Raw genomic sequence first — 26,850 nt, 5'->3', positions numbered from 1 at the left:
AGATTCTTGTCATGTGGCTATTTGCAGAAAATATAACTTGCGAAACAAAAACTGACAAATTGATTCTATGTGTGAACTCAGAAACAGAGCCCTGTAGCCTGAAGCCAAACTATAAAGAATAAATAGACTTGCCATCAGTGCTGGTGAGGACAAAGATCTCAGTCTGGTTCTGTTTCTTGCCTCCAACGGTTTTGGGGAACCAGTGTAGGTCAACAGGGTAAATGTCCTCTGGCAATTTGACGACCAGAGTGGTCTCACTGGTAAGCAGGTTCCACTTGAGGATCTGGTGGTCTTCACTGCATGAGTACAACTCATCCGCTGTGGTCCAGCCAACACAACTCACAAGTTCCTTATGTGAACTGCTGTTAAGGAAAGTGACGGTCAGCTATTAGGGTATGTATTTCAAGTAATTGCATGGGATTTCATGGTACCTGCTGCAATAAACAGGGTCCTCTGAAAAAAAATAATGAGCAGATTCAAGATTTAGGTTGGCCAAGCAATAAGAAGTAGCCAATTACTACAATTCTATTACTACATCTAGTGGCTAACAATGATAGCTAAATTAATGGTAACAACAACAACAAAACTTTACACATTATGTAATAAGTTATATATACTTGAGCTGTACAGAAACACACGTGAGGCTGGACAGCTAACAACATCAGGAGAAGGATATGTTTGGGTTCCTGTAGCAGCGATGTTTTCAGTCTCATGGCGGATGTTCGCTGTTGATACCTGAACTAACAAGAAATTGCCAGTTAAGTGACACTAACTCTCATATTAACGCTCATTTTAATACACCAATGACAAAACCAACACACAAAACACAACATTGCAGAAGATCAAAAGTGAAAACTGATAGGTTACCCCGTTAACAAAGCCTGTCAGCAGTTTGCATGCTCCGGTAGCTGTAACGGTTAAAGAAACAAGCGTCTGCAGTTGCTACGGTACCTGCCACTGTTGCTAACGTGAATCCTCAGATGTCCCCGAGCCTTGCCTGTGACTTGAATGCTAACGTTAACTTGGTTTTCTGGTTAAAGCAGACATCGCTATGACGTTTCCGGCGGTACGGTGGGACAACCAGCGATGTGTGCGTGTCATTTACTCCAGCAAAAGATGCATTCCTAGTCAAAACAGTACATAGCGCGCCAGTCCATGAATAACCTGTAATTTATCGCTAACGTTATCAAAGCTAACGTTTGGTAGCCATTTAATCTGGGTCACAAACAGCTTGAAAAGTAAGATATCGCGAGAGTTGCAAGTCTCGCTTCCCTGAAAACGGATATTTCGAATTATTTACAGGGACAGTATGACATCTGTTAAATAAATGCATTTAAGTGAACTCGTTAAAATCAAAAGTCACTAACACTAATCATCGATCCACCTAACAATACTTCCTGAAATGTAAACTATTCCTCCGGGCGGGACTTCGTTCAACTGTAACCAAGCAACCGTTTAAACACGTAGAAACTTTAAGGCTGACAACAATCTTACATAGTATGTAATATTATAAAGAGGCATTGTTGCGTTCTTTGTTAATCGTCTGATTATTTTTGTCATATGATTATGGGTTTGTTTGGAGCGAGGCGGAGTTGGCTTCGTCCCCTTTTTTGAATTTCGTGGCTTTTTTTTCCTTTGCCCTTTGAACGTTCCATGGTGCCTTGCGTCAGTTTGTAACGAATTTGGTTCGCCTGCACAGTTTAGGCGCCATTTACAAGTTAGAGTTTTCAAGCAGGAGAGCGGCTCGGAATGACACGGGGCTAAATTTTGTGGATTATATTTGCCAGATTTTGGATTAACGAATACTTTTTTGAAATCTTGATTTGGTTCAGAAAGGAAGACTCTTGACAGGCGGTGCCCATATTGTGGAAGGTATACAGGAATATTTTAGCTAAAAGTAATGGCTGGGTTCCGTCTAATTGCTGAAAAGCATAACGTTAGTTCCAACCCAGGCTCAACATTATTCACTCGTTAACCTAAGTTTTAACGTTAGCTGAGGTGGAAAACGTACTGACCGACGTTAATAATATCCTGAAGTGGAATGAGAGTTGATCACTTTTTTGCCTTCTGTTACATTTAACGCAAAATTAATCTTTTCGTAGAGACAAACGCTTAACCGTAACATGCATCTTTTCCGACTGTCTGCGATAATGTTAATGTTACAGAAGGTTGCCAAACTATGACCTACAATACATTTGTCTGGTTAACGTCAACTACTTAAGCTTTAATGATGACTAACATTAACATTAGTTGGGTAAATGCTAAGTTAAGTGCCTCATTCAAGTCAGATAATGCTTACTTTGAGTACAGTCTACGTTACAGTGCTGCGTTAACGTTACAGGTCCACTACGCACTTACGCTGCAACTCAAAATGAGCCATTACGTTATCTTTAGCATTGCTGCGTTATTTTAAATTAGACAGTTAGCTACAACACTTAACATTAGCAGAGAGGGAACAGCGCAGTAACGTGGCAAAGTTAACGCTACGCATTTTTTTTTTTTAATCCGTTGACCTGGCGTTACAGAGTTACTGAACATATATGGCAAACGTACGCGTGACTGTTAATTACAACGTCACCATTAGTCCAACGGTACCGTCAAGTTACATGCGTTCGTTGGATGTACTTTCTAATTAGCTAGCGAGTTAGGTTGCCCGTCTAGACCCACCCCCCCAACATAAAAGTTGCGGGGATTAAAGTTGACATGTTAGTTTGAGACCTCGATTATCTCAGGACGTCGTATCTTCACCACCAACCGGAGAGCTTGTTTGACCATATGACACGGGCTAGGCTAAGGACTATGGGGAGAGAATTTAGCTATTTGCATATTAACTGAATTTGTTTTCCAGTTGACGTTACGTTAACCTTACCCCCCACCCACCCCCCAACATTGCAAGGGTCATAAACTGTCCAACTTGGTGACGCGCGAATCAAATGCTCACGTTGGATGCAAAAGGATTCTGAAGCCACCCTGTCACAGGAGGAGGCCATTAATTTTTACTGTTATTTGGGTTTAGAGTTAGAATAGCATCTTATTCGCTTCAGCCATCACGCCGATTGGCAGCCTGATCGCTGCCATCTCTTCTAATGCTATTAGGCCGAGAGCCCTTTTTAATAACTCACTTTGTTCAACTGACAAACAGTCTTTTTCATAGTTAACTCGTTAACTTACCATGTATAAGATAAACCGCCTAACATTTAGATGGGCGGCAGTGAGATCTGACTGTGGTAATGATTTAAGCCTGACAACGGTAGCTGCGTGTGACCGACTAAAAGTGGAGTTGGGAGATTGACAGGCACAAAAACCACTCATGGATATTCCATTTTACCAATGACCCCTTCAGATTTCAAACCATGCCATCTAAAACTGCAAAGAGCTCAACTGCCTCCGCCAAGCCAAGAGGGAAAGGGTCGCAGCCTCGGGATGACTCCGAAGACGAGCTGGATGTACCCCCTCAAGAAACCAACTCCAATGGCCAAGAGGAGGCACCGCCGACAACTGGCAAGTAACAAAGGCTGTTTTGGTGTCTGTGAATCTAAATAAGTTGTGTTCACTCAATGGCGTTGCGTGTATTGCTGTATTGGTCGTGGCCAATTGGCACAGTTGTGGAGCATTTTTTCTTGCTTAATCTCAACACGTAGGTAGAATGGCTGGTATATTTTTTTCTAAAGTGTCAGTCATCAATAAATGTCTTATAATTTTTGAGATGCTTTTGATATCGTCGAGTGTACTTCTTCCTCGGATCTTCTCAGCAAACGAGGTAACGTTAATTTATTTCGGATAATGAATCGTTTTCTGTAGTACACCAAAAGGGTGTTTGTCTAAATTCTTCTAACTTGATCATTTGTAATTTGTATGCTAATTCAAACGCGAAGCTTAAGATGCACACAAGCATTAAGTGATGTCTGTATTCTCTAGGATATGTTGAAATGCTTGACAGGGTGTCTGGCTGCAAGAATTTAATTTACAAACATCGACCCCTTAGCTTGTTTATGCTTATGTGAGCACAATAGATTTTGGACAGGTCGCTGTGGCTTGCTATGATGGCAACATAATCGGTTTTACCTTAGACGTTGTTATCACAAAACAAGATTTTTCCTGTCTCTGTTTTGAGTGCAGTTCAGCATGAGTGAAAATGTGGCGTTGGTGATCGAAATGTACGGTTTAGTTATTTATTATCGACGAAATGAATGTGGCGCATCTACTCTCACGTATCAACGCTTCTCGTGGAGAGCGTTTGTATAATAATGTGGGTTTGTTCATAAGCGGCCATGGTCTCTTTCTTTTTTTGGGTTGACTCTTGTTTTGAGAACAAAGAAAAATAACGCCTGTCAACTTTCTCGGGAGTCGTTGTTTGACTGCTGTTGTAACTTGCTGCCTGTTTTGTTTGTTTGTTTTTAGCTCCTCTACCCCTCCCCCATGCACCACTGTCCCCCACCTGAAAAGACTCGCACAGAGGAATAAAAGTTGTACTTTTTCTGTGCCACAGATCCGTCTCACGGGGAAGCTGCCGAGGCGGTTGATAATCGAAGTTTGGAGGAGATTCTCGGTAGCATCCCTCCACCCCCGCCCCCAGCAATGACCAATGAACCGGGCGCTCCTCGCCTCATGATAACACATTTAGTTAATCGCAACTTTAAATCGTACGCAGGCGAGCAGATTCTGGGGCCTTTTCACAAGGTACGACCAAACATGGTTACAAATGTCAACCCTGTGTGGGAAATACTTTGTTAATGTGTTGTGTTAAGCTCACAGATTTACCATCATTTATAGTGTTTCTCAGTGTTATGTGATTTGACTTTAATTTCATGTTGTGTAGGTGTTAACATGTTTCCTTGTGTCGTGGAAGGCACAAAAAAAGTACAAAAATATTTATGGCACTGCAGTATAACCTTTTGGTTAGTTTTTTTTTTTTTTCCAAGTGAAAAAAGTCTCACTCCTCCATTTTGATTTAGTGAGTGTATCGTACAAGGGGTAGTGATCTAGTGATGTGCTGACATTTCCCTTAAATTATGACTTTCTTTAAACTTTGCCTTTTCACCTTTTTCTGCTCCCCCCATTGCTCTGCCAGTATAGGTACATTAAAATAAATCTTAACTACACCCACTTGGAACACACTCACTGTCACTATCTTACTATGCTGAAATGCTCACATGCAGCTTCTATTGGTATGGTATTTGCATTATTTGTTTGTGGATGCAGTGTATTGTTACATAATTGATTTATATATATTTTTTTATCTTTCTCTCAGCGCTTTTCTTGCATCATTGGTCCAAATGGAAGTGGGAAGTCCAATGTGATAGATTCGATGCTCTTTGTGTTTGGATACAGAGCTCAAAAGATCAGATCGAAAAAGCTCTCAGTGCTGATTCACAGCTCTGATAAACACAAAGATGTGCAAAGCTGTACTGTGGAGGTGCATTTTCAAAAGATTATTGATAAGGTATATATATCTCTATATATCCATATCTCTGTCACACAAACACACACTACACTCACTCTGGCCACTCCTGAAATAATCAATACACATTCTGAATCGAAAGGGGTGACTAGAAATATTTTCTAGTGGACAGATATTTTTCTGGAATTTTAAATATATTTTTTCCTCAGTTCTCATGAGATAATATTGCTTAACAATTATCACACCAGTGACTAAACACAGACTCAAATCAATCATGAAAGTTACAGCTGACACCCACAAATGCACTATTCAATTCATAACGTGCTGAATTGATTCCTCCTATTTTTGAATAATTTTTAAATGTGTCATTTAGCTACAAGGCCCTACTTATTTGACTGTACTGTGAAAAGTCAATAAAATCTGATAAGAGGCAAATGTAGTCTGTCATATTACATCACAGATTACTTTAAAACTGACTCTAGTTTAAAGAATTGGTTAAACATGTTTCTATATTTGATCTGGCACAGGGGGTGTACGTTTTGCCTTGACCACTGTTAAATATATCCAAGCCTTTCTGTTTGGTCCATCAGTTCACAGTAAATTAAAATCAAGTTGTTAAACTAATGGCATAATTCATATTAACTCTGCCAACTTTACAATCTTCCATTTCTGAAACTTAAAAATATTTTTTAAGAGGTGGTGTACACAACTAAAATTATTAGAGTTGTTTCTGAAATTAATACATTTCCAGGTAAATGACATACCCTTTTGCATTGCATTGTTAATCTCATCTGATCCATCATGTTTTAATTTTGCAAATGTAACATGATATAATGCACGTCAATATTGATATTGTTTATTTACATGTAGTGTAGCTGGCCTGGATCTGCTGTGTGCTTTTTAAACAAGCCTTTTTTCTTAATTGTTTTTAATGTGGGGTGTTTTCCTTTCACCGCCCTCAGTGGATTTGTCAGTATTATGAGTATTATCATTTGATGTGTAGAGCTGTTTGAGTTTCTCCTGAACTGTTCTGCTCTAAGCTCCTCTGTGTCTTCTGCCCCTCCCCCCTTCTGAGCCAGGAAGGAGATGACTACGAAGTCATCCCCAACAGCAACTTCTATGTTTCCAGGACTGCCAACAAAGACAATTCCTCAGTCTATCATATCAGTGGCAAGAAAGCCACATTCAAAGAAGTGGGGGCTTTACTCCGAAGCCATGGTATTGACCTAGACCACAACAGATTTCTGATCTTACAGGTAATTGTGATTTTTTTATTTAATTTCCTCTTCCACTTCTAACTCTGCTTTTTTATCCTTGCTGTGACCATCCCATTCTGTCAAGAGATTTCCTGCCCATTTCCCAGTCCTCTTTGAGTCAAATGTTTCATGGCTACCTTAAAGCCATGCCTGTCTGTGGGATAACCTGTTGCACTGGAATTGGAAAGGAGAGGATGTGTCCTCTGCGAGCCCCTTAGACTGCTATAGCAGCGCATCATGGTTTGAAACAATGTGGAAAAGGTGCGAACCATTATTTGCTGCTTTAGAATTTTAAGGAAATGCAATTTTACCCATATGTGGATCCGGATGTGAGTGGTGTAGTTGAACAACTAACTCAGATTTTGTAGAGGGGGAAATTTTTGATGGGGTTGACCCACCAGTGGGGACAGGTTGGACCTCCCTTCCCCTCCCTTTCCCATGTACCTGCCACGCTTTAGCAGCACGTAAATATTGGCGTGTGAGAATAGACCCCAACCCCAATATTAGCAGTGCTGCTTCAGTGTGGCTGGATCAAACACCCTCCATATTACCATGGCTTTTATATTGGTTCAACATTTTGTTTGTTTTTGCCTCCACTGTGAATGTAGTGCATTCCTGTATATTTTGGAATTGTTTTTCTTGTTCGATTTTTTTTATTCAAATTTTTTATTTTGCATTGTGCTGCACTGAGTTTGCTCACTAGCTACACTTCTATCCCTTCTGATTGTATTACACATGTGAACTACACATTATTACTGATTAACCCAGGGCTTGTGGGATGATTATTCATGTCAGAGTGAAACAAGATGAATCTTTGTTGTTCCAATTTGTACTTTTTTTTTTTTTTTTCATTATTTTTACAGTATGTGGTAGTTTCAGGTGAACACTTGGTTTCTACCCTCCACTGTGGTTTTGTGGTTAGTTGGTTGATTACATGTGTCTTGCTCGACTTTGTGTGTGTTTGTCTGTGCGTGTGTGTGTGTGTGTGTGCATGTCCATTCTCACTCTCTTTGGATGTTAGATTTTCAGCTCTCTGTCTATGACATGGCTGCATGACTATGGGAAGAGGCTTTAGCTTGTTCTCCAAGGTCACTTTTCCAGGCCTCTGGCTAAGGGGAAGCTGTCTATTTTGTGCACTGGTCAGAGCAGAGGATGATGTGGGATTCCCCCCTCCTTCCTCTACTGGCTTCTCCTTTCATACATAAAAGTAATATGTGAGCTGCCTTTATTTTCCCACATATAAATGAAGCAAAATTTGAGACTTAGTTTTTGCCATATCTGGATTTAATTTATGTTTAACTTGAAATTTATTATGCAGCAATATTGGTATTCTAAGTCAGCCAATCTCAGAAAATAAATAAATAAAAATGAACACATGTTCAGACTAATATAATTACACTGGAGCATTGTCCCTAGCTTGGGCCCAAGTAGTTTATATGTGCAGTATTTAGAAATTCAGCTAAGGTGTAGCTACAAGAAGTAGCTTGGTGTTTGTTTGTCACTTTAAATTTGTGAATTGTAATTTTAACACAAGTTCTGTAATGGGTAGTGGTTGTTGGTGGGATGGGATGTGGGGGTGATAATGTGTTGTTAGAGCATTGATACTTAAGTGTTCTGAAGCATGTTTAGCATGTCTTTGATAGCACTATTTATGCTACACAGGACACTGTGTCTGAATGAACCATGTCCATTATTAAGAATGAGTAGTTCAGTATTTTGATATTATGTTCTCGTTTTGTTTTGAATTGATAAAGCTGTTAGTTTGTAATACTGGGGATTATTTTTAGTTTCTCTGAGTCGGAAAAACCATCGTGTTCTCAAAGGGAAACTCTAGAAATTAGTTTTTGGTACACTGACTGTATGTGTATATCTGCCAAATTGTGTGTGTAGAAGCACAAGTTTAGTCACCACATATCTTCTGCATATCTAAGAATGAGTGTTGAGGACATTTTGTTGTATTTTATTATTACAAATTAGAAGAGTTGTTTTATCAGACTTTTTAGCTTTATTTTTTATTTTAATTTAAATTTTTCTGTGAATGATTGCGTGCATGTCTTTGTCCATTTGTTGTTCTGGGTTGTATATAGGGCGAGGTGGAGCAGATTGCCATGATGAAGCCTAAAGGTCAGACAGAGCATGACGAGGGCATGCTGGAGTACCTGGAGGACATTATCGGCTCATGCCGCCTCAAAGAGCCCATCCAAACCCTGTCCCGCCGCATCGAGCTTCTCAATGAGCAGAGGGGAGAGAAGGTGACACACACTCATACACTATCTGCTCAAAGAAAAGATAACTTTCCTTTCTGTGTCCTGGCTTCGTTTGCTGTGCATTTGCACAGTGGAGGTTAGACTTTGAAGACTTTAATTTGTGTGTACATGTGTTTGGAAGCTTTTGGTGTATATGTCTAAGATGAAAATAATATATTTTTATTTTTGTTTTATTTTTTATTTATTTATTTTATTCGTGATCTGTGTAGTTAACAAGATATGTGAGTGATCAGAAACAAATTAAAGCAATTATAGCTTTTATCAAAATATAACAACGTTAGAAAGATGGAGACAATGAGAAGACACTATCAACAATCTAGTTTTGCACACAACACTAATGCATATGATTTACGTGTAGGAATTTTATTGGAGTTTTGTCACCTGATATTAAGTAGTGCAATATGTTCGCTTTCCTAGCTAAACCGAGTGAAGCTAGTAGAAAAGGAGAAGAATGCTTTGGAGGGGGAAAAGAACAAAGCTGTGGAGTTCCTCACTCTGGAGAATGACATCTTCAAACACAAGAGTCAGCTCTGCCAGTACTATGTGTGAGTGCACCAACACCATCTCTCTGCGCAAGACAAATTAAACAATAATATCATCTCATTAAATTTCAATGTAGACCCCACAGTAGTGTAGAAAAGAACAAAAAATGCAAATTTTACATTCTATTTTGAAACTGTCATGGGGGCAGCATGACCTTTCCTTGGTGTCAGATCCCATTTGCTTTGTTGTATGTGTGAATTATTAACCTCACAGGTTTTTCCTGATGTCTCTTTGTCATTAGTCATGATCTACAGAAGCGTGTGGTGGATAAAGAGCAGGAAAAGCAGAAGATCTTGGAGGACACCAAGGAACTCACTGAGAAAAATACAAAGATATCACAGGAGACAGAGAAAATGAACCAAGAGCTTAAAAACGTGGAGAAGTAAGGCATTTTCTCATCTTCTCTTCTACGAACCAATTTAAAATGCTCAGAAGGTCACTAACTTTTCTGCTAATTCAATAATTTTGTGGTTGTTGTCAGGGCCTCTGTTGCCCTGTATATTTTTGTTTACAGTCAAACTTCCAGTTCAGGTCTGGAAAAGTACAGAAGGAACAGTAGTAATTTGTCTGTCCTAAAAATTGATTGTTCCACAAATGGTTGCAAAAAAAGTATAGAAATTGTTCCCTTGCCAAAACAATAAAAAGAATAACTTGATGCTGTTCTAGATGGCATTCATTCTTTGCTTTAGTGACCATAGGTGTATATATATATGTCTATATTTCCCCCCCCCCCCTCTTGTTTGAAAACTGGCAAAAATTCCTTTGAAATGTAAAATGTGTAGGAACTCAGGGCTTGCTAAGCTTTACTGTAGAGAGCTTCCTGTGTTAGATTTTAGGAACTGAGTGAGTCATTTTGTCATGTACATATGTTGTTTTGTTTTTTGTTTGTTTTTTCAGATTCTCATAGTTAAGATAATATTTCAGTTGACTCGAATGTACCCACTTAAAATGCTGTCCCTTCACCAGGAAACAAAATAAGCTCAACAAGTACATTGAGACCCAGAAGGAGAAGTTCACCCAGCTGGATCTGCAGGACGTTGAAGTGCGTGAGAAGATTAAACACTCCAAGAGCAAGAACAAGAAGCTGCAGAAGCAGCTGGAAAAGGACAAAGAAAAGGTGTGTTGGCTGCTAACTTTTGGTCCACTATTACACACATTTCAATGACTTCATTTAGCTTAGTATTGCTGTTTGCTACTGTACAGTAGTTGTGATTATTTGACTCTGACAGTATCACAGTGCACATTCTCACAATGTTCAGAGGCACACACACACACATAATCTGTCAGCGGAGTGTAACTGCAGCCATTTTTCATTATTTACAATATATGTCCATGAACAAATACAGAGGCTGCATTAAGTCAAGACAAACTAGCACCAGCTGTATGACACTCCAGTGTTGATGTGTTTATTTTGTCTCATAGCCAAGACAGAAACATGGGCACTAAAAATACAATTTCCATTGCCTATAGAACACACAAGGGGCTGTTGTTTTGGGGCCTAGAGAAAAAGCCATTTGTCAAGGCTGTACAGAAACATGCATATAAGTGATAAATGAATTGCAGAATTAAACAAAGATTTTAACTTCTCCTCATGCCTTGTATGTTTAGTTTGAAGTCAAATCTACTAGAATCACTTGTTGAAGGGCTTTTTTTCCCCTTAAAGCATCTCACCTTTCACAGGTTCATGTTGTACAGCTGTAAGCACATGTCGCTGTACTATTAGTGTGTTCCTTTTAATTTCAGTCTTAAATGAGTTACTTGCAATTATAAACATGGGTTTTACAGTCATAAATGTCCTAGAGATAAAGAATTTAAAAATGTTTCCCTGGAGTTTCTTTTGAAAATTAAGTATTCTCTTAGTTTTAAAGATGATATAAATTTATGTAAAAATACACCAGCTAATGTGGTGTATTTTGAAGAAGAAAAAAAAAAAAAAAAAAAAAAAAGCCAGGCTGCTGGTAGCGTTACTGCTTCCAGAGAAGTGAAACACTATTCTGCATGATGGCTACAGCCATGCAAAGCAGTACTAAATACAGTGAAACAGTGAAGCTCTAGTACAAAAGAAAATATGAATACTGCTCCTGACATGTGACTGGAAAATTAAACAAGTCTGTAGGGACCTTGCTTTAATTTCTCATATTTTTTCTTACCTTGGTTAAAGAGAAATCTGTGTAATTCAAAATTTATTGACTTAATCCATAGGAAAAAAAAAATAAAACCTGTATAGACTTGTAAATCACATTTCATGGCAGGAAGGGCTATCTGCCCTAAACCAGCCACTAGGGGGCTGTGAAGTAACACACAAGTTGATTGGTAGTGTGTGCCTATTGATAGCCCACTCATGCTCTCTTTCACCACTAATTAACTTCTTGTCTTTTGGACTGATCTTTCTCTAACTTGGTGAAAAACTGTTTTCACACAAACCTACAGTTAAGAGTTCTCTGGTAACTGAAGGTATCTCTCCTCATCTCTCTCTCTGCTCTAAAACCCTATCTGCTCCACCTACAATGGCTGTGCTTTGGAAACGTCTTGGTCAGAGGCAGGCAGACCTCTGGAGAGCACTGTTCTGCTGTGTGGTAGTCAACTATGGCCTGACTTGTGTAACACTCCCAGCAGCCACATTCACATTTCACCCGCAGTTAACCCTACACAGCATAGACTACATACACACACGCACACACCACTCCTTGCCTTGTTTCGGTCCTGCCAAGCAGCAGACTGTTGTGCTAGTCTTAACCAGGGCTTGCTCAGTCCCAAATGTGTGTTTATAGTTGATTACAGTTGTGTGTTTTGGCCTGTGTCTGAATGTGTAGCACAGTTGCTTGTAACTGGCATTGGCACAAAATGTATTCAATCCATTTACTTTATACCTTTTGTCTCCTGAAGTCTTCACTGATCCCTTTATCTCAACATCTAATTTAAGAGGCAAAGGGCTATTACTCTGTGGTGGGATGAAGTGTGCTTTGATGAAATGTGTCCTCAAGTTGAATCTAGACAAGTGACAACATTCTCCTGTCTGGCTCATCTTTCAGCTGGAGGAAGTGCGCTGTGTACCAGCCAGCAGTGAAAAGGCCATCTCTGAGGCAACAGCTCGCAAGGAAGGGCTGGAGAAGCAGAAAGTGAAAGAAGAGGAAAAGCTTAAAGAGGTGATGGAGAGTCTGAAGGAAGAGACCAGCGGCTTGCAACAGGACAAAGAGGTGTGTATATAGATTGCGGTGTTAGTATTTTTCACGCTTTGCTAAATTTAAGGTAGTAAGCATTTTACATTTCTGTAAAATCTTGTCAATTCATCCTCCAATCTCACTGCTTCTCTTATTGTCTCCTCCAGACCAAAGAGAAAGAGCTGATGGAGCTCAGTAAGGCTGTAAATGAGACCCGGTCTCGAATGGACCTGGCTCAGTCAGAGCTTGATATCTACCTTAGCCGCCACAACACAGCTGTGACACAGCTCAACACAGCCAAGCAGACACTTCAGACAACGTCTGACACACTGCGCGAGCGCCGGGCCACCATCAAAGACCTGGAAGTCAAAATACCCCAGAAAGAACAGGAGCTCAAGAGGGTAAAACCAACCTCAGCACCGATGTTTAAATGCCATTTAGTTTTTGCAGCATTTAAATGGCAGCTGTAAAAAAAAAATAAAAAATCAGTAACTTGTGTTGAAACCACCACACATCCAGCTGTACTCACTACATCTGTTGGGTGGGTATTCGTGCACAGTGGATGGCGTCATTTGTTTGAGCTTCTCCTTGAATTGCTCCTCTCTTCTCTGCAGGATGAGGAAGAGCTGGGGCAGCTGATGAAGAAGGATAATGAGACGAGGGAAGTGGTGAGGGAAATGAGGCAGAAGGTAGATGAAGCCAAGAGCTCCTTGTCCTCCAATCGCAGTCGAGGAAAGGTCCTGGATGCCCTAATGCAGCAGAAGAAGAGTGGCAGAATCCCTGGCATTCTTGGAAGATTGGTAAAAAGCTGTTATATTCATATTCAGGGGTACACAGCAACAATTAAATTTCTGGTCCTCTAGCTGTGGTGTGCACAGAAACTTGAGTCTCCGTATTGCCAGTGTATTTACTAATGCATTGTTTTGGCATCAAAGCATTCATTGTCTTGAATGAAAAGCCTATAAAAGTCTATGAAAAGTCTATAGTAGTTGTATTTATGATTTAATGTGATGCTTATAGGGAGACCTTGGAGCCATAGATGAAAAGTATGATGTGGCCATTTCCTCAAGTTGTGGTGCTCTGGACAACATCGTGGTGGATACCATTGACACAGCTCAGAAATGTGTCACGTTCCTCAAAGAACAGAACATCGGGGTTGCCACCTTCATTGGTCTTGACAAGGTAAAGATCACTACAGTTGGGATCCTCAATCAAGAGAGTGTAACCTGTCAGTTTTGTCCCTTAAATGCTGGATTGGTTTAGCCTTTCTGTGAAATATACATGGTGCACAGGCAGTCATTCAGTTCTTTGTGTTTGACCACAAACACATATGGTACCAGTTTGTTAGTGGGATTTGTGGATAAGGACGTACATTTACCAAACTCTAAACTGTGTATTCAGGTTTTCACCGATAAAACAAATGGTCTCCTTATCTGCTGCCCCATCTCATTCATCCTCACTTCCTTTGCTTAGATGAAGGTGTGGGAGAAGAACATGGCTCCCATTCGCACGCCAGAGGACAGCCCTCGTCTCTTTGACATGGTGCGAGTGAAAGATGAAAGTGTGCGTCCAGCTTTCTACTTTGCCCTAAGGGACACCCTGGTGGCCCAGGACATGGAGCAGGCCACGAGGATGGCCTTCCAGAGAGACAAGCGCTGGAGAGTGGTCACCCTGAAGGGACAGATTATCGAGATGGCTGGTGGGTGGCCTGCTTTTTTCTGTCCTAACTTTAAATGGCTTAGCTTCTCTCTAGCTCGTAAATTTGTGACTCCCTCAGTGAAAATAATGATAACGCACATACATTCATACAAGTCTGTTCGGTGTGTGCTTCACAGGAACCATGACTGGAGGAGGAAGAGTGTTGAAGGGCAGGATGGGCTCCTCTATTGGCACTGAGTTCTCCCAGGGGGAGGTGAGTGCAAACTACACACACACTCAAAATTCAGAGTGATCCATATTTATTGTTACTTTTGAAATAATGATTTTGTCCTGGGTAATGGCTACATTTACACAATGGTGCACACTGTGCAGAAAGCTGAGACATGTTCTTGTACTGTTACAACTCGAGCTATTAATGCAATAATTTGTTTTTTCTTGTATCAAATAATTGAGTCGTTCACACTGTCAGTCAATTTGATTCTAAACCAGAAGTACAGAGACAAATTTAAGACATGTTCATTGAGTTCTCAGTATCATAAAACTGTGATGATACTCACTCCTCTCCTTACTCCAATGGGTGAAGAGATCCTCATAAATAACCTTCAGAACAGTTCCTCGAAGTGATTCTGAGATGCTGGATGAATATGGACACTGCTATAAGATAATTGGCGCCCGAGACACGATGACTTCCATGTGCTTTCTGCAGCTCGACCGTATGGAGAGCGCCCTGAACGAGAAGGTGTCGAAGTTGCAGGGCTGCCAAGAGAAAAAGCTGCAGCTCGAGGAGAGTGTCCAGCGCCTGCAGCCGCAGCTCCGAGATATGAAGAACACCCTGGAGAAATACACCAACAGCATAACTGTACTACAGATTTACCTCTTCCTTTTCATTCACTGTGTTTCTGTTTCACTCATTTGGGTGTATTTGTGATTTAAAATTGAATAACCTCTATTCTTCCTAGCAACCATAAAATGTGATGGTATGAACTGATAAAAACTTCTCACTCTGAGCCTGTGTGCCTGACTGTTTTCTTTCTTTTCTTCCTTCAGAGTTTAGCTGACCAGGAGACTCACTTGAAAGTTCAGATCAAGGAACTGGAGGCCAATGTGTTGGCTGCTGCCCCAGACAAAGCCAAACAGAAACAGATGGAGAAGAGCCTGGAGGCCTTCAAGAAAGGTGGGGTCCTCCTGTAAACTGAGCAGATATACTGTTAATGGTTAGATAAAATAAATATTATTAGGTATTTGATCTCCTCTTAGACTGAGTTTGTAGAAATGAATGACACTCATAATCATATGGTGTCAAAATGCTCACATGTAGTTATTTTTAGTTTTGATGTCTACATGACCTTTTTTGTCCTTTTTCCATGAATGTCCTATGTGAATATTATCTTTCAGTTGTATTCCTTTGTCCATGTTCTGTCCCTGCTCTCAGACTTTGAGGCAGCATCCAGTAAGGCTGGAAAGGTGGAAAATGAGGTTAAAAGGCTCCACAACCTGATTGTAGACATCAATAGCCACAAGCTAAAGGCTCAACAGGACAAGCTTGACAAGGTCAACAAAGAGCTCGATGACTGCTCCTCCACCATAACCAAGGCTCAAGTGGCCATAAAGACAGCTGACCGGTGAGAAAATGATGCTTATTTAAGCTCTGTAATTACATGTGTTTGCACTGGTCACACACTCATTCTTTGTTTAAAGTCAGAAGGTTCAGCTACTCTATTTCCTGCACTATAAATACTGTATGAAGTAGTCAGAAATGTTGATCCATATGTAACAACTTAGTTTGAGTGCATTTGTTGGTGTCTGGGTCAATTTTATATGAAATTCTCCTTTCTCCAAAATTCTTTTCAAAACAAGCTAGCGTGAAATGTTTCTAAGGGGAGTGCTGAACTGTTGTTTTTCTTCTCTCCAGAGTTTTAATTTTAGTTGTTATGAAGTGATGTGTCACTGAGGCATGCCAGACTGTCCACAGGTGTCTCTCCTGCTCATCTTGCAGGGGTGACAGCCTGCACCAGGGTTCAGGGTGACCTCTCTTCTTCAATTCAATTCAATTCAATATTCCTTTATTAGTCCCACAAGGGGAAATTCCATTTTCCTGTTGCTGTCATTGGTTTCTCTGAGTTAATCAATGTTGTGGCAGCAGCAACTAAAACAGACACACATACCAACACAGCACGCAGGAGAGGAAGCTTTCCTGTAACAACACAACCAGCTGAGCGTGTGTTGCAGTATGAAGTGTGGAGATAACATTGGATCTGACTATATGAGATGACACAAAGAGCACAGTTATCCTCATCCAACCTACTACTCTGGTTATTTAATTGGCTCAAATGAGGCTTAATGTTCAGTTTCTCTTGACTGTCTCTTCATATTAAATACGGCAACATTGCTGTAGCGTAACAGGCTAACAGGCAAAATCAATAGTAAAGCAGAATAAAAATCTTACAGGTTTTAAGTTTGAAGTCTGTGTTGATCCATTTTTGACTTCCAGTTTTCTTGTATTTGCCCTCAAAACAGTCTGACGTGAAATGATTATCACACATTTTGCCTAAGAGTTTTCCACTTGTTGCTGTTGTTGTGGGGACATTTCCATCACGTTAATCCACGGGGTCTTCACTTTCTCCAATGGTGGGCGTGGATGAGGACTTTTGTGTCGGGTCTTGTGGCCAACAGAGAAGTTGGTGTGGTGCTTGTAATGTTACCTTCTACATCATCGTGTTACTAGAGTCGGCGTTATTGCGAGGAAAATCCTAGTTACTGGGTGTAACTTCACTTCTATGATTACGTTCATAGCCCTGCATGTTATGCATGACCCCAGTGATGGTGATGATACCCATATGCTGCCCACCCCGGTTGTGTGTGACATGGTTTGCTCATCTGAAGGAGCAGTCCGGACAGTTAAGAACACAATGGAGACGCACTGAGGCAGCCTGTGTGAAAGTTCTTCTTCCTTGATGTCAAATACAGCTTCGATGCAGCTTCTAACCATGTTCACTCTTAAATACGCACATACCCGCCTACACTAAGCCAGCAGTTTCCCTGGTTTGGTAACACTGTGTATAACAAACATTTTGAGATGCATTTTATTGCCTCTAATTCCTTCTGCTAGTTAATGTTTGCGTGTCAGTACACCTCATCACACAAGTGTTGCCATTGATCTGTTTCTGTTTATGTTGGATGGCCTCACAGGCATGCCATATTAATTTGAGTGAGGGTCTCAGTGCAGCGGTGCGGGGATTACCGTTAGCCTTGTTTAGCAAGCAGTATTTATGAGCCGCATCAAATCACCACTTTACCCTCGTACAGTCCACTGACAACAGAAACAGAAAAACATGTCCGTTAGAGCAGCTGGGATGTGCAGAGATGGATGCAAACTGCAACTTCGTAATCACAAGGCTGTAATTCTAGTTTGACAGTGGAAAACTTTTCGACAACAAACTGTATTTGACTCAAAGATGACTTGCAGTTTATTCCCCCTGTGGCGTCCATCTCACTTTCATGTGACGGAACAAATATTCTCCTATTTTAATCAATCCAGCTGTCTACTGAGGCTGGATAATCACCAAGAATGTGTTTTTATACTTTAGGTTCTATTTTCTTCAGTTTTCCACATGTAGCTACAGAGACTGTGTGTTGGGCTCTGAGTTCGGCCAAATCACTGGTGACCTACACTCACACAGTGCCTGAACACATCGTGTGTAGACACAGATGAAGCTGCTGCTGCTCATGTTACACCTCACGTGTAGATGCACTGTTAGCACGGGTCAGCTGTGATAAACGTCAGATCCTGATGTTAAAAGCTGACAAAAGTGTCACTGAGCTGAGATCCTTGTAACCATATTGAAAGATGGTTGCTCCTCAGCAGCCACCCAACCCCACTTTAGTTTTGCGAGACTGAACCTGACATTATCGGCTTTCCCCACTCATGCACATATTAACCACAGCCTGTGTGTTCGGCCCTGCAGCAACCTGAAGAAGTGTGAGGAGAGCGTGAATCGTGTGCAGGGGGAGCTGGAGGAGAACGAGAAGTCCATGGCTGAGCTCACAGAGCAACTGAAGAAACTGGAAGACGAGGCTGGAGAGATCATGAAGGCCTGTCAGGAGGCTGAGGTTAGCACTGAAAAATGCCTCAATATTTTCTATCAATTTATCCAACAGTGGTCATTTCACAAGAAGACAGCTTATCATAAAGCCTGCTCTTCTTGTGGTGTAGATAGCTAAGTTCATGCATCTTGGAATTTAAAAATGCAGTGAAAGGTTGGTGACAAAGCGCCACAAAGGAACGAAAAATTTGCTTCCACATTTCACCAAAGTGTGTTTTCCTCAAATAAAGTTAATTCCTACTGGAGTGTGGGTATGCGGTGATAACTGATCTCAAACAATTTCTCTCAGTCACTGTGCTTTTTAAAATATATACGTAGCTGTACCTGTAAGTCGAGTCCCTCTGTTTTTTCTTGTCCTCTAGGCCGCACTTCCCGAGGTGCAGGAGCAGTATCAGGGGGTGCTGAAGGAGATCAAGGTGCTGCAGCAGCAGGAGCACGCCCTGCAGGAGGAGTCCCTGAGCGTCCGGCTCCGCATCGAGCAGATCGACGCCACCATCACCGAACACAACAGCAAGATCAAACACTGGCAGAAAGAGGTGGCTGAGAATTCTAGAACAGCTTCGGTTTTATTTTTGGAAATTATTTGACATTCCTGATTGTCTGGAGCACATGTGTGGCCATTTGAAGGTCGTCTTTAACTGAGAGCTAATCATACTCGTTTATGCCCTTCAGGCCGCCAAGCTGTCCCTCCATGCCATGGAAGACAAGCCGGCAGAGGAACTTCCTGTTCTTACTTCTGCCGAACTTGAAGAAATCTCAGATCCCAACGTGATCATCAACAAGATGATCACGTTAGAGACTCGATGTGCTCAGATGAAGCCCAACCTCGGGGCCATTGCAGAGTACAAGAAGAAGGTACGAACAAATATACATGTGTGTGCATGTCTCTATGTCACCTGAGTAGAGCTTCACACATGGCGTCATTGATAAATCTTGTTTGTGTGTGTGTGTGTGTGTGTGTGTGTGTGTGTGTGTGTGTGTGTGTGTGTGTGTGTGTGTGTGTGTGTGTGTGTGTGTGTGTGTGTGTGTGTGTGTGTGTGTGTGTGTGTGTGTGTGTGTTCAGGAGGAGATGTACCTGCAGCGCGTGGCCCAGCTGGACGAGATCACAACAGAGAGGGACAAGTTCAAACGCGCCTATGAGGACCTGCGCAAACAGCGCCTGAACGAGTTCATGACCGGGTTCAACATGATCACAAACAAGCTGAAGGAAAACTACCAGATGCTCACACTGGGCGGCGACGCAGAGCTGGAGCTCGTGGACAGCTTGGACCCTTTCTCTGAGGGCATCATGTTCAGGTACAAGACAAAGAAAAGAAACACGGAGACATTTTGTTGATTGCTGTTGACTAGACATAATTCCTGATGGTCCATTTGTCGCTCTCTTAGTGTGCGTCCTCCGAAGAAGAGCTGGAAAAAGATCTTTAACCTGTCAGGAGGAGAAAAGACCCTCAGCTCCCTGGCTCTGGTGTTCGCTCTGCACCACTACAAACCCACGCCGCTCTACTTCATGGACGAGATCGACGCTGCTCTGGATTTCAAGAACGTCTCCATCGTCGCCTGTTATATTTACGTGAGTATGGACCCACGCGTGTGTTGGCCAGTGAGAGAAGCTGCATGATGAAGTGTTAAAGAGTACAAAGTAGGTTTTTAGTAGCTAAGCGGTGTGATGTGTCATGAAGAGCCATCTTATTGTCAAACATCTGACTAATTCTGGTGTCCTTGAGGAAGGCGTGAGTCCAGGGGGGCTGTTGGATGATAGTGATCCAACTGAGCTGCAGTTAGGTTTAAGAACTGGAGCTAATCAGTGCACTAATCGCTCACTGATTCTGTTGTGTAACACTGGAATAATGGAGGAGTTCAGAAAAATCCTGTTTTTGGGAGCTGGATCAAAATAAAGGGCTCAGCCTTTAATGTTCACGTCCTTCTTGAAGGATAAATTAAACTCAGCTGAATCTCAGTCTCTCCTCAGATCAGTCATTTGTTTTTCATGTCTGTGCAGGAGCAAACAAAGAACGCTCAGTTCATCATCATCTCCCTGAGGAACAACATGTTCGAGATCGCAGATCGTCTCATCGGCATCTACAAAACTCACAACACCACCAAGAGCGTGGGAATCAACCCCAAGACCATCGTGTTCAAAGAGCACGATGCCGTCACCGCTAAAGCCTGAAGAGTCTCTGCTAACCGTTCATGTCTGTTTTCCACTGTGTAAATATTTTATACATCTTTTTATTTTGTCCCTCATGATAAAATGCTGCTATCCCTTATTACTTTCTCAATCAATAAAAGTTTTCTGTTAATTGCTTTTGCTCAATGCACTCACTTTAACACTCACACGTGCACTAACCTACATTTTTTTTAAGATATGTTGGCCGTGCAGTCTGTAAGGTGTCTACACTGAAGGGAACATCACATATTTCACACTACAGACAACTGTAGAGAGCATCAGTCAGTGGTCTCACTGCAGCTCACGTGGCTTTTGAAAATGACCCATACGACAGAAACTTAAAGCATCTGAACAAATTTATTAGGACATTTAAAAAAAGTGCAGATTACAAAAATACAAACACTCCAACAGGTCTGGGTGACGACTTTTCTTATAAATTGCAAACCTATTAAGCAAAGTGCTGTTTGTTAAGTCTGATACTGACAGTAACATGAGATCCTAGATAGCATCGTAGCTGTGTACATAATATTTAGGAACGCAGCATATTGGTATGTGCTCACATCAGTGTTTCAGTCCTGCTCGAGCAAAATAAAAAGCATTTGTGGGATGTACTGTAACGCTTTCCCAAAGGCTGTAATAAGCTTTAAAATAGACTCTAAGTGCACCATCGCAGTAAAAATAGAATTGTAGCCAGACCTATTGATCCTGGTGGAATTACAGTCCACTAAAGTAAGGCTGTTAGGTGGGGCGAGGTAAAGGCGTGATGGTTAAAGGCACAGCGAGGGGGCCGCTCGGAGCTGTGCATCACTGCAACATGATCTGCGGTCCACTGCGTCCGGTTCCACTCCCCCGGCCGCTGAAGTCCACATACTGTAAACAGTCTGCTGAAAGCAGATACATGTGCAGCTCAACTGCTGTCCTGAGCTCTGACACAACAGGAAAGCTACCGAAAAGGCCCGCTGCATGATGGGAAAGGCGATTTAAGAGTCTCCAGGCACCGATTTAATGTTTCTGTACTGAACACCTTTCCACGATGCTCTTTGCAAACCTGAATCTATGTTAGAAATATTTTACTGGCGTTTGATATGATGAAATGTTTTACGAGTGGTTCGACCAGAATAAAACACCCCGAAGAGGCAAACGCACAACAATAACATGAGTCCACGTGAAAAGATTTACAGCTACAGAAAGTTTTTTTGAAGACTTGAAAAACAGTTTCTGTGTAGTTTTCTGGCAGAAAATTGGAAAGTCAGATCCCGTCTGCGTGGGACCCCCTGGGAATCTGAAGGGAAAGATCCACCCTCCAACGAAGATTATGTGCATTGACAGTTAATGCATGTAAAAGTTATTTCTGCTGTTTTTAGTTGGATACATTTAAAGCAACTACAAAAAAACATGAAGAATAACAGGATGGAAAAGTCTTCTGTCTGACGGTCTGGTTTGCTCGTGTATCTCACGCAGAGGGATCAGAGGGACTGTTAAAGCTACCTGTAGTCCGTTTAATGATCATTTCTATGAGTGGTGAAGCATTAACATAAACAAAGGAGTGTAAGAAAAGTACCTGCAATGCATCCTGGTCTGTTTACTGTCATCATATAAGGTTCAAGGTTGGTCTTAATTTAAAATTCCTCTTCTTGTTCTACAGTTTCACTGTTTTCCTTGTTAAATACGCCCTTGACTCTCAGACGTGATGCTTTAAAACAGACCCAGGGCTGCACGATCTTAAGCAGCAGGTGTTTAAATGGGATTTTCTGGTTGATTCGGGGGTTGATATGGTCGATTTTACTGCAGGAATACAGAAGAGAGACTTTCTCAGCTTCTAAGTCAGAGCTGAGGGTTCCAGTTTGGTCTCTGTCAGTGCGACTTCAGAGTTTTCAATACGGCAGCCAGCTGCTGGAAGGCCTTTTCACCCACCGAGGACAGGTGAGAGCTCCATCTTCCTACGACGGCCTCCATCACCGTGTATGCCGACCCCGCCATGTCCCACACAGATGTGATCAGTTCACTGCTCAGGCCGTGGACTAACTGACTGAAGCGGGAGACCAGAGAGAAACCGAGCGACGCCCCTCCCACCGGGTTGACCCACAGCGCCGCCAGCAGCAGCAGCAGCCCCAGCAGCACCACGGAAGAAGTCGGCTGCAGCTCAGACCACACGTCCTGCACCCAGCTTTCAGGCCGATCCCTCGCGGCTTCAGTTTCCGTGCCGGCGCCACATCTGGTGCAGCAGCACACCTTAGGCACGGGCGCTTCCTCCAGGCTGCCGATGGTCACGCTGGGCCAGTGCTGCTGGAGGTACTCCTCTGCCCGCGGGGTGACCGAGAGGTTTATCACTGAGGGCAGAGGGGTTGTAATGAACTCCTCCACCCTCTCTCTGAACAAATGCACCTTCTCCAGGAAAACCAGCGGCGAGTCCTCCTCCTCTACGGCGGAACCCAAGGACACGAGGTCCAGCTGTTCCTCCTGCAGGAGACAAGCCTGTTATCGATGCTGTGGAGCACTGGTGGTGCTGAGGCCATCAGGCAATCAATCAATCGATGAACATTAAAGGACAAAACTTAAACTTCAGTAAAACTAGCAAACATTTACCTGTTCCTGCTTCTCAGAACAGAATATTTTGGGGTTTTGGACTTCTCAGGCAAAATGACCCATATGAAGAGGTCACTGCTGAGTAATGATTTATAGACTAATGATCAAGAGTGAAAATTAATGTGCGGCTCATAAATAGATGTCAATGTTGCATCAGTTTCACATGGGAATTTCCAGAATTACTAGTTGCTAATTACAGGGAGACACAAGATTTTTCCTAAAGGTCTTATACATCCAACACTGCTAAAGAATTTAGAGGTGCCTGAACACAAACCAAACATGGACGCCTCTCGTCAGCCAGTCAGCCTCTGAAAGTAGCTAAATCTAAACTCGTTAGATGTAATGATAAATTGTTCACGCACAGGATTTTTGTGACCCTCATGCAACCAATCTGAGATCATAAAACCGCTTTGAGCCATGCAGTGACCCAAACGCTTGCATAGCCATAAATATGCAAATCTTTCTCAGGCTAAAGAATCTGGATTATGCGCTCCAGGGCTGGAAACGGTCACTGAATGCGTGACAATGACTTGATGCACCACTACCACACACCTGTAGGTCCTTTACTCTGTGGATGAGCGGGTCGTAGGCTCGGGACACCTCCACACCGGCTTTGTCCAGGGCCTCCAGGCAGGCCTGTTTCTTCCTGGCCAGCACCGCCTCCAGCCTCTGAAAAAACTGAAGGACCTCCTGTCGGTCCTGCCTCACCAGACCCTCGCATCGGGCCTTCTCCTGCTCCAGCTGCTCCCCCAGCTCACACACCTAACAGGGACCCAACAGGAAGGTGAGTTTGTGACTGCATTTATATTAACATATTCAGCTGAACTGATGTCATATATTCCATAACTCAGGATTCCCCACCTGTGCCCATCTACGCTCAGACAGTCTGGCCAGCAGCTGTGATGGGGTCTGTTTTTCTCTGATGAAGGCCGCCTGCAGGTCATCTATGGGGTGGCCCTGGTGCTGCCCGACGGTCAGACACAGCCCACAGATCAGCTGCCGATCCTGGACGCAGTACATGTTCAGAGGCTGCCTGTGGTGCTCCTGACAGAAAGGGGCTCGCGGCTCGCTGTCCCTCTGGTACTGTAAGACACACGAGGACAAAGTGAAGCAGCACGGTACGGCTGCAGGAGCAGATTTCAGACTGGTCTGCAGTCAAAGAGCGCGTGTTTCAGAGTGATTCTCTCCTACTTTCTCGATGATTGCCCGCAGAGACACGTTGGTGGGCAGAGCGTCTATGCCCATCGGGGGCAGCTCCACCACGCTGCGACAGTTGGGACATTTTAGCGGCAGGCGGAGCGGACGCCAGATGGAGTAGTTGGCTGACACCTGGAGCAAGCTGTCCAGGCAGGTCTTACAGAAGGTGTGCGAGCACGGCAGGACTCGCGGGTCAGAGAACAGAGAGTAACACACGGAGCACGTCAGGTCCTCCTCTAGGCTGTCCATGGTGGAGACTAGAGCCCCGGCTCAGGAAGGAAGCTTTAGGGAGAGGAAGATCTGGCAGGACAGCAGGATGGATTAACTTGCTACAGCTGTGAAAATAACATGGTGACTACTTAAAAAATGGTACAACATGAGATTGAGTTTAGAGTCCATCGAAACTCGATCAGCAACTATTTTGATAATTGTTTCAGTCATTTTCCGAAAACACCTGAAGGTTCCAGGTTGTCAAACGTCTGCTGATTTGATGCTTGCCTTGTTTTCGTGAGTATCTTCAGGATTTGGATTGCTGGTCGGATTTAACAAGAGGACATTTTGACATTTTACGGACAAAATGACAGAGAAAATATTCAGCAGATTATTCAGCAATGAAACCGATCTGCAGTTGCACTCCTAATTGGGTTTAGTCAAAATAAGATTTACTACAGGAGGGTGTGGAATTGTCATGACTGTGTGAAACCCGTTTTTCAGCGCCATCAAGACGTCAGCGTTATCCACAAGAGCTCCGTCATGACTTCCACCTTTATGAAGTTCATGATGCTCACGTCCTGCTGACGCTGCTGGAAAAGTGTAAGTTCAGTCATATGTTTATCACTGACGTCATGGCTGAAAAGCCATTCTACTTTATACAGATCAATTAATCGAGAACATAACTGGCAGATTAATCAGCATGCACGTTTGATGCAGTCCAGTACAACACCCTCACTATGACCTCAGTGGGAAAACATATTATTGAATCAACACCTCTGTGACAGTGTCAACTCAACATTAGACACCAGAAAAGTAGACTTTAATGCAGAGCATTTGCATTAGATTGCAGTAGATTCTACAGGTGTACCTAATAAAAAGGCCAATTAGTATAAAACTATTAACATTGGGAAGCTTAACTAAAAAGGATTGCTTCATTCAACTAAGTCTGACCAGCATGTCTGAAAAACAAGAGAACAGACGGGCTGAGCTCCTATTAGAGGATCAGTTATGCTGTGTGTGTGTGTGTGTGTGTGTGTGTGTGTGTGTGTGTGTGTGTGTGTGTGTGTGTGTGTGTGTGTGTCTGGGCTCTCTCTCCTCTGGTTACAGCCGGCACAGCAGCAACAATAAGAGGCCTTCTGCCAGGACCCACCCAGTCCCAACACACACACACACACACACACACACACACACACACACACACACACACACACACACACACACACACACACACACAGGTCAGGAGGACAGGCTGCTCAACTGTCCCCCAAACCTGATCCGTCTCCAAACTACAGCGATTCACGTCAGGCGCTCAGATCCCAACAGGTGACAGGTGTCCTGCTGCGGCCCGATCAATACTATCGATCAGGCTCAATGGAGAGTTCATCGGAGCCATGTGCGCATGTATAAGTCTTTCGTTTAAAGCTTAACATCTTTCTTCTTCTTTTCTTCTTAACCGGACAGGTTAAGTTCGCAGGTCAGCTTGATTCTCCATAACAGGAAACACATCAAACACCGTTAACCGGGCCGCTAATCAACGGATGACAAGCCAAGAAACTTTCAATATAAGGGTTAATGGAGAAAATGTAACATTCACATATTAACCCAAATACCCGTAACGTCATGTTAGCCACATTACAGCTGCCGTGGCTACTTTCTCAGCAAGCTCTAACGTTATTTCTCTTGCCGTTTTTAAGCTTTTCGTTTAGACGCAACATACACGCTTTAAAAGGTGTTAAGAGAGAAGTCTTTAGTCAGAAACTCACCGTCTGTTCGGAGCAAACCGTTTGTCCAAAACAGACCTTTCATTTCCTGTTCCTTCTTGTGCTGCCTTCACGTGCTCTTAGTGAATTCCTGTTAACACAGGAGATGGAAAAGCGACAACATACCACACTTCTGCAGCACATTCATATGCTGGTGTAGAAAGTACGAAAAAAATGTTCTGTGGTATTTCCATACTGTAGTTGTGTAAATCTGCGTCTGTCCGCACACGGAGGGGGATGTACAAATATTTATCTTAACAATGTAAAGGCCTGCCTTTTCCCCATTCTTTCATCCGGGAAATAAGTCTTGGCTCCGTGGTTCGTGTGGAAGTATTACGTCCGAATCACGCATTTCTTTCCGACAGTTACGAACGCACCATTTCCATTTCCCGTAGTACGCATGCGGATAAACGGTCTTTCTGGCCAGTCAGGACCCGCCTTTTCTCGATTTGAATTCAAGCTCAGCCGTTGAGAGAAACGAAAGCCCCTGGCTGTTAAACAGTTTTTAAAGGGGAAAAACAAGCAAATACACGCAAA

The 26,850-nt window shown here is 42.6% G+C and overlaps 3 protein-coding genes across 6 annotated transcripts in view; 1 reads left to right on the top strand and 2 right to left on the bottom strand.

The window, feature by feature from the left end:
• The window catches only part of ift80 (intraflagellar transport 80 homolog (Chlamydomonas)), a 34,800-nt gene extending 33,560 nt beyond the window's left edge, over positions 1-1,240 (bottom strand). Inside the window, exons 1-3 of one of the 3 annotated variants that reach the window (XM_070970405.1) lie at positions 952-1,240; positions 677-740; positions 133-354 (exon numbers count right to left, since the gene is read on the bottom strand). In XM_070970405.1, the coding sequence (XP_070826506.1) occupies positions 133-354; positions 677-713 (259 nt within the window). In that variant the 5' untranslated portion in view covers positions 714-740; positions 952-1,240. Of the gene's footprint in view, positions 1-132; positions 355-676; positions 741-867 lie in introns of all 3 variants that reach the window. The other 2 variants (XM_070970406.1, XM_070970407.1) reach the window with 2 other exon arrangements.
• Positions 1,241-1,644: 404 nt separating this feature from the next.
• Positions 1,645-20,693, top strand: smc4 (structural maintenance of chromosomes 4). Of its 2 annotated transcripts, XM_070970403.1 has the most exons (24): positions 1,645-1,872; positions 3,344-3,501; positions 4,490-4,680; positions 5,252-5,443; positions 6,481-6,657; positions 8,745-8,909; positions 9,342-9,469; positions 9,709-9,849; positions 10,434-10,584; positions 12,500-12,664; positions 12,796-13,029; positions 13,243-13,428; positions 13,649-13,810; positions 14,102-14,327; positions 14,464-14,540; positions 14,994-15,146; positions 15,335-15,461; positions 15,720-15,909; positions 18,253-18,397; positions 18,753-18,926; positions 19,063-19,245; positions 19,454-19,686; positions 19,777-19,960; positions 20,390-20,693. In XM_070970403.1, the coding sequence occupies exons 2-24, from the start codon at positions 3,354-3,356 to the stop codon at positions 20,558-20,560; spliced, it is 3,903 nt and encodes a 1,300-aa protein (XP_070826504.1). In that variant the 5' UTR covers positions 1,645-1,872; positions 3,344-3,353; the 3' UTR covers positions 20,561-20,693. The 2 variants fall into 2 exon arrangements, with proteins under 2 accessions (XP_070826504.1, XP_070826505.1); XM_070970404.1 differs by lacking the exon at positions 1,645-1,872 and having other exon boundaries at positions 3,266-3,501; positions 20,390-20,688.
• A 203-nt stretch (positions 20,694-20,896) lies between these two features.
• Positions 20,897-26,379, bottom strand: trim59 (tripartite motif containing 59). The gene is made up of 5 exons (XM_070970410.1): positions 26,317-26,379; positions 24,335-24,640; positions 24,005-24,226; positions 23,696-23,905; positions 20,897-23,017 (listed from the first exon to the last, which is right to left on the bottom strand). The coding sequence occupies exons 2-5, from the start codon at positions 24,587-24,589 to the stop codon at positions 22,412-22,414; spliced, it is 1,293 nt and encodes a 430-aa protein (XP_070826511.1). The 5' UTR covers positions 24,590-24,640; positions 26,317-26,379; the 3' UTR covers positions 20,897-22,411.
• Between the last annotated feature and the right edge of the window lie 471 nt (positions 26,380-26,850).

This window comes from Chaetodon trifascialis, chromosome 9 (assembly GCF_039877785.1).
Source record: "Chaetodon trifascialis isolate fChaTrf1 chromosome 9, fChaTrf1.hap1, whole genome shotgun sequence".
NCBI lineage: Eukaryota > Metazoa > Chordata > Actinopteri > Chaetodontiformes > Chaetodontidae > Chaetodon > Chaetodon trifascialis.
The sequence above is the reverse complement of the archived record's forward strand: the minus strand, read 5'-3'. Positions and strand labels throughout refer to the sequence as shown.

Bases quoted from the DNA above. Each gene is read 5' to 3' on its own strand.
- smc4 (XM_070970403.1), top strand. From the start codon at position 3,354: ATGCCATCTAAAACTGCAAAGAGCTCAACTGCCTCCGCCAAGCCAAGA. The intron at 13,811-14,101 runs GTAAAGATCACT...TCCTTTGCTTAG, and splicing joins CCTTCATTGGTCTTGACAAG to ATGAAGGTGTGGGAGAAGAA. The intron at 18,398-18,752 runs GTTAGCACTGAA...CTTGTCCTCTAG, and splicing joins AGGCCTGTCAGGAGGCTGAG to GCCGCACTTCCCGAGGTGCA.
- trim59 (XM_070970410.1), bottom strand. From the start codon at position 24,589: ATGGACAGCCTAGAGGAGGACCTGACGTGCTCCGTGTGTTACTCTCTG. The intron at 24,227-24,334 runs GTAGGAGAGAAT...TGTGTCTTACAG, and splicing joins TGCGGGCAATCATCGAGAAA to TACCAGAGGGACAGCGAGCC. The intron at 23,018-23,695 runs GTGTGTGGTAGT...TGTCTCCTGCAG, and splicing joins ACAGAGTAAAGGACCTACAG to GAGGAACAGCTGGACCTCGT.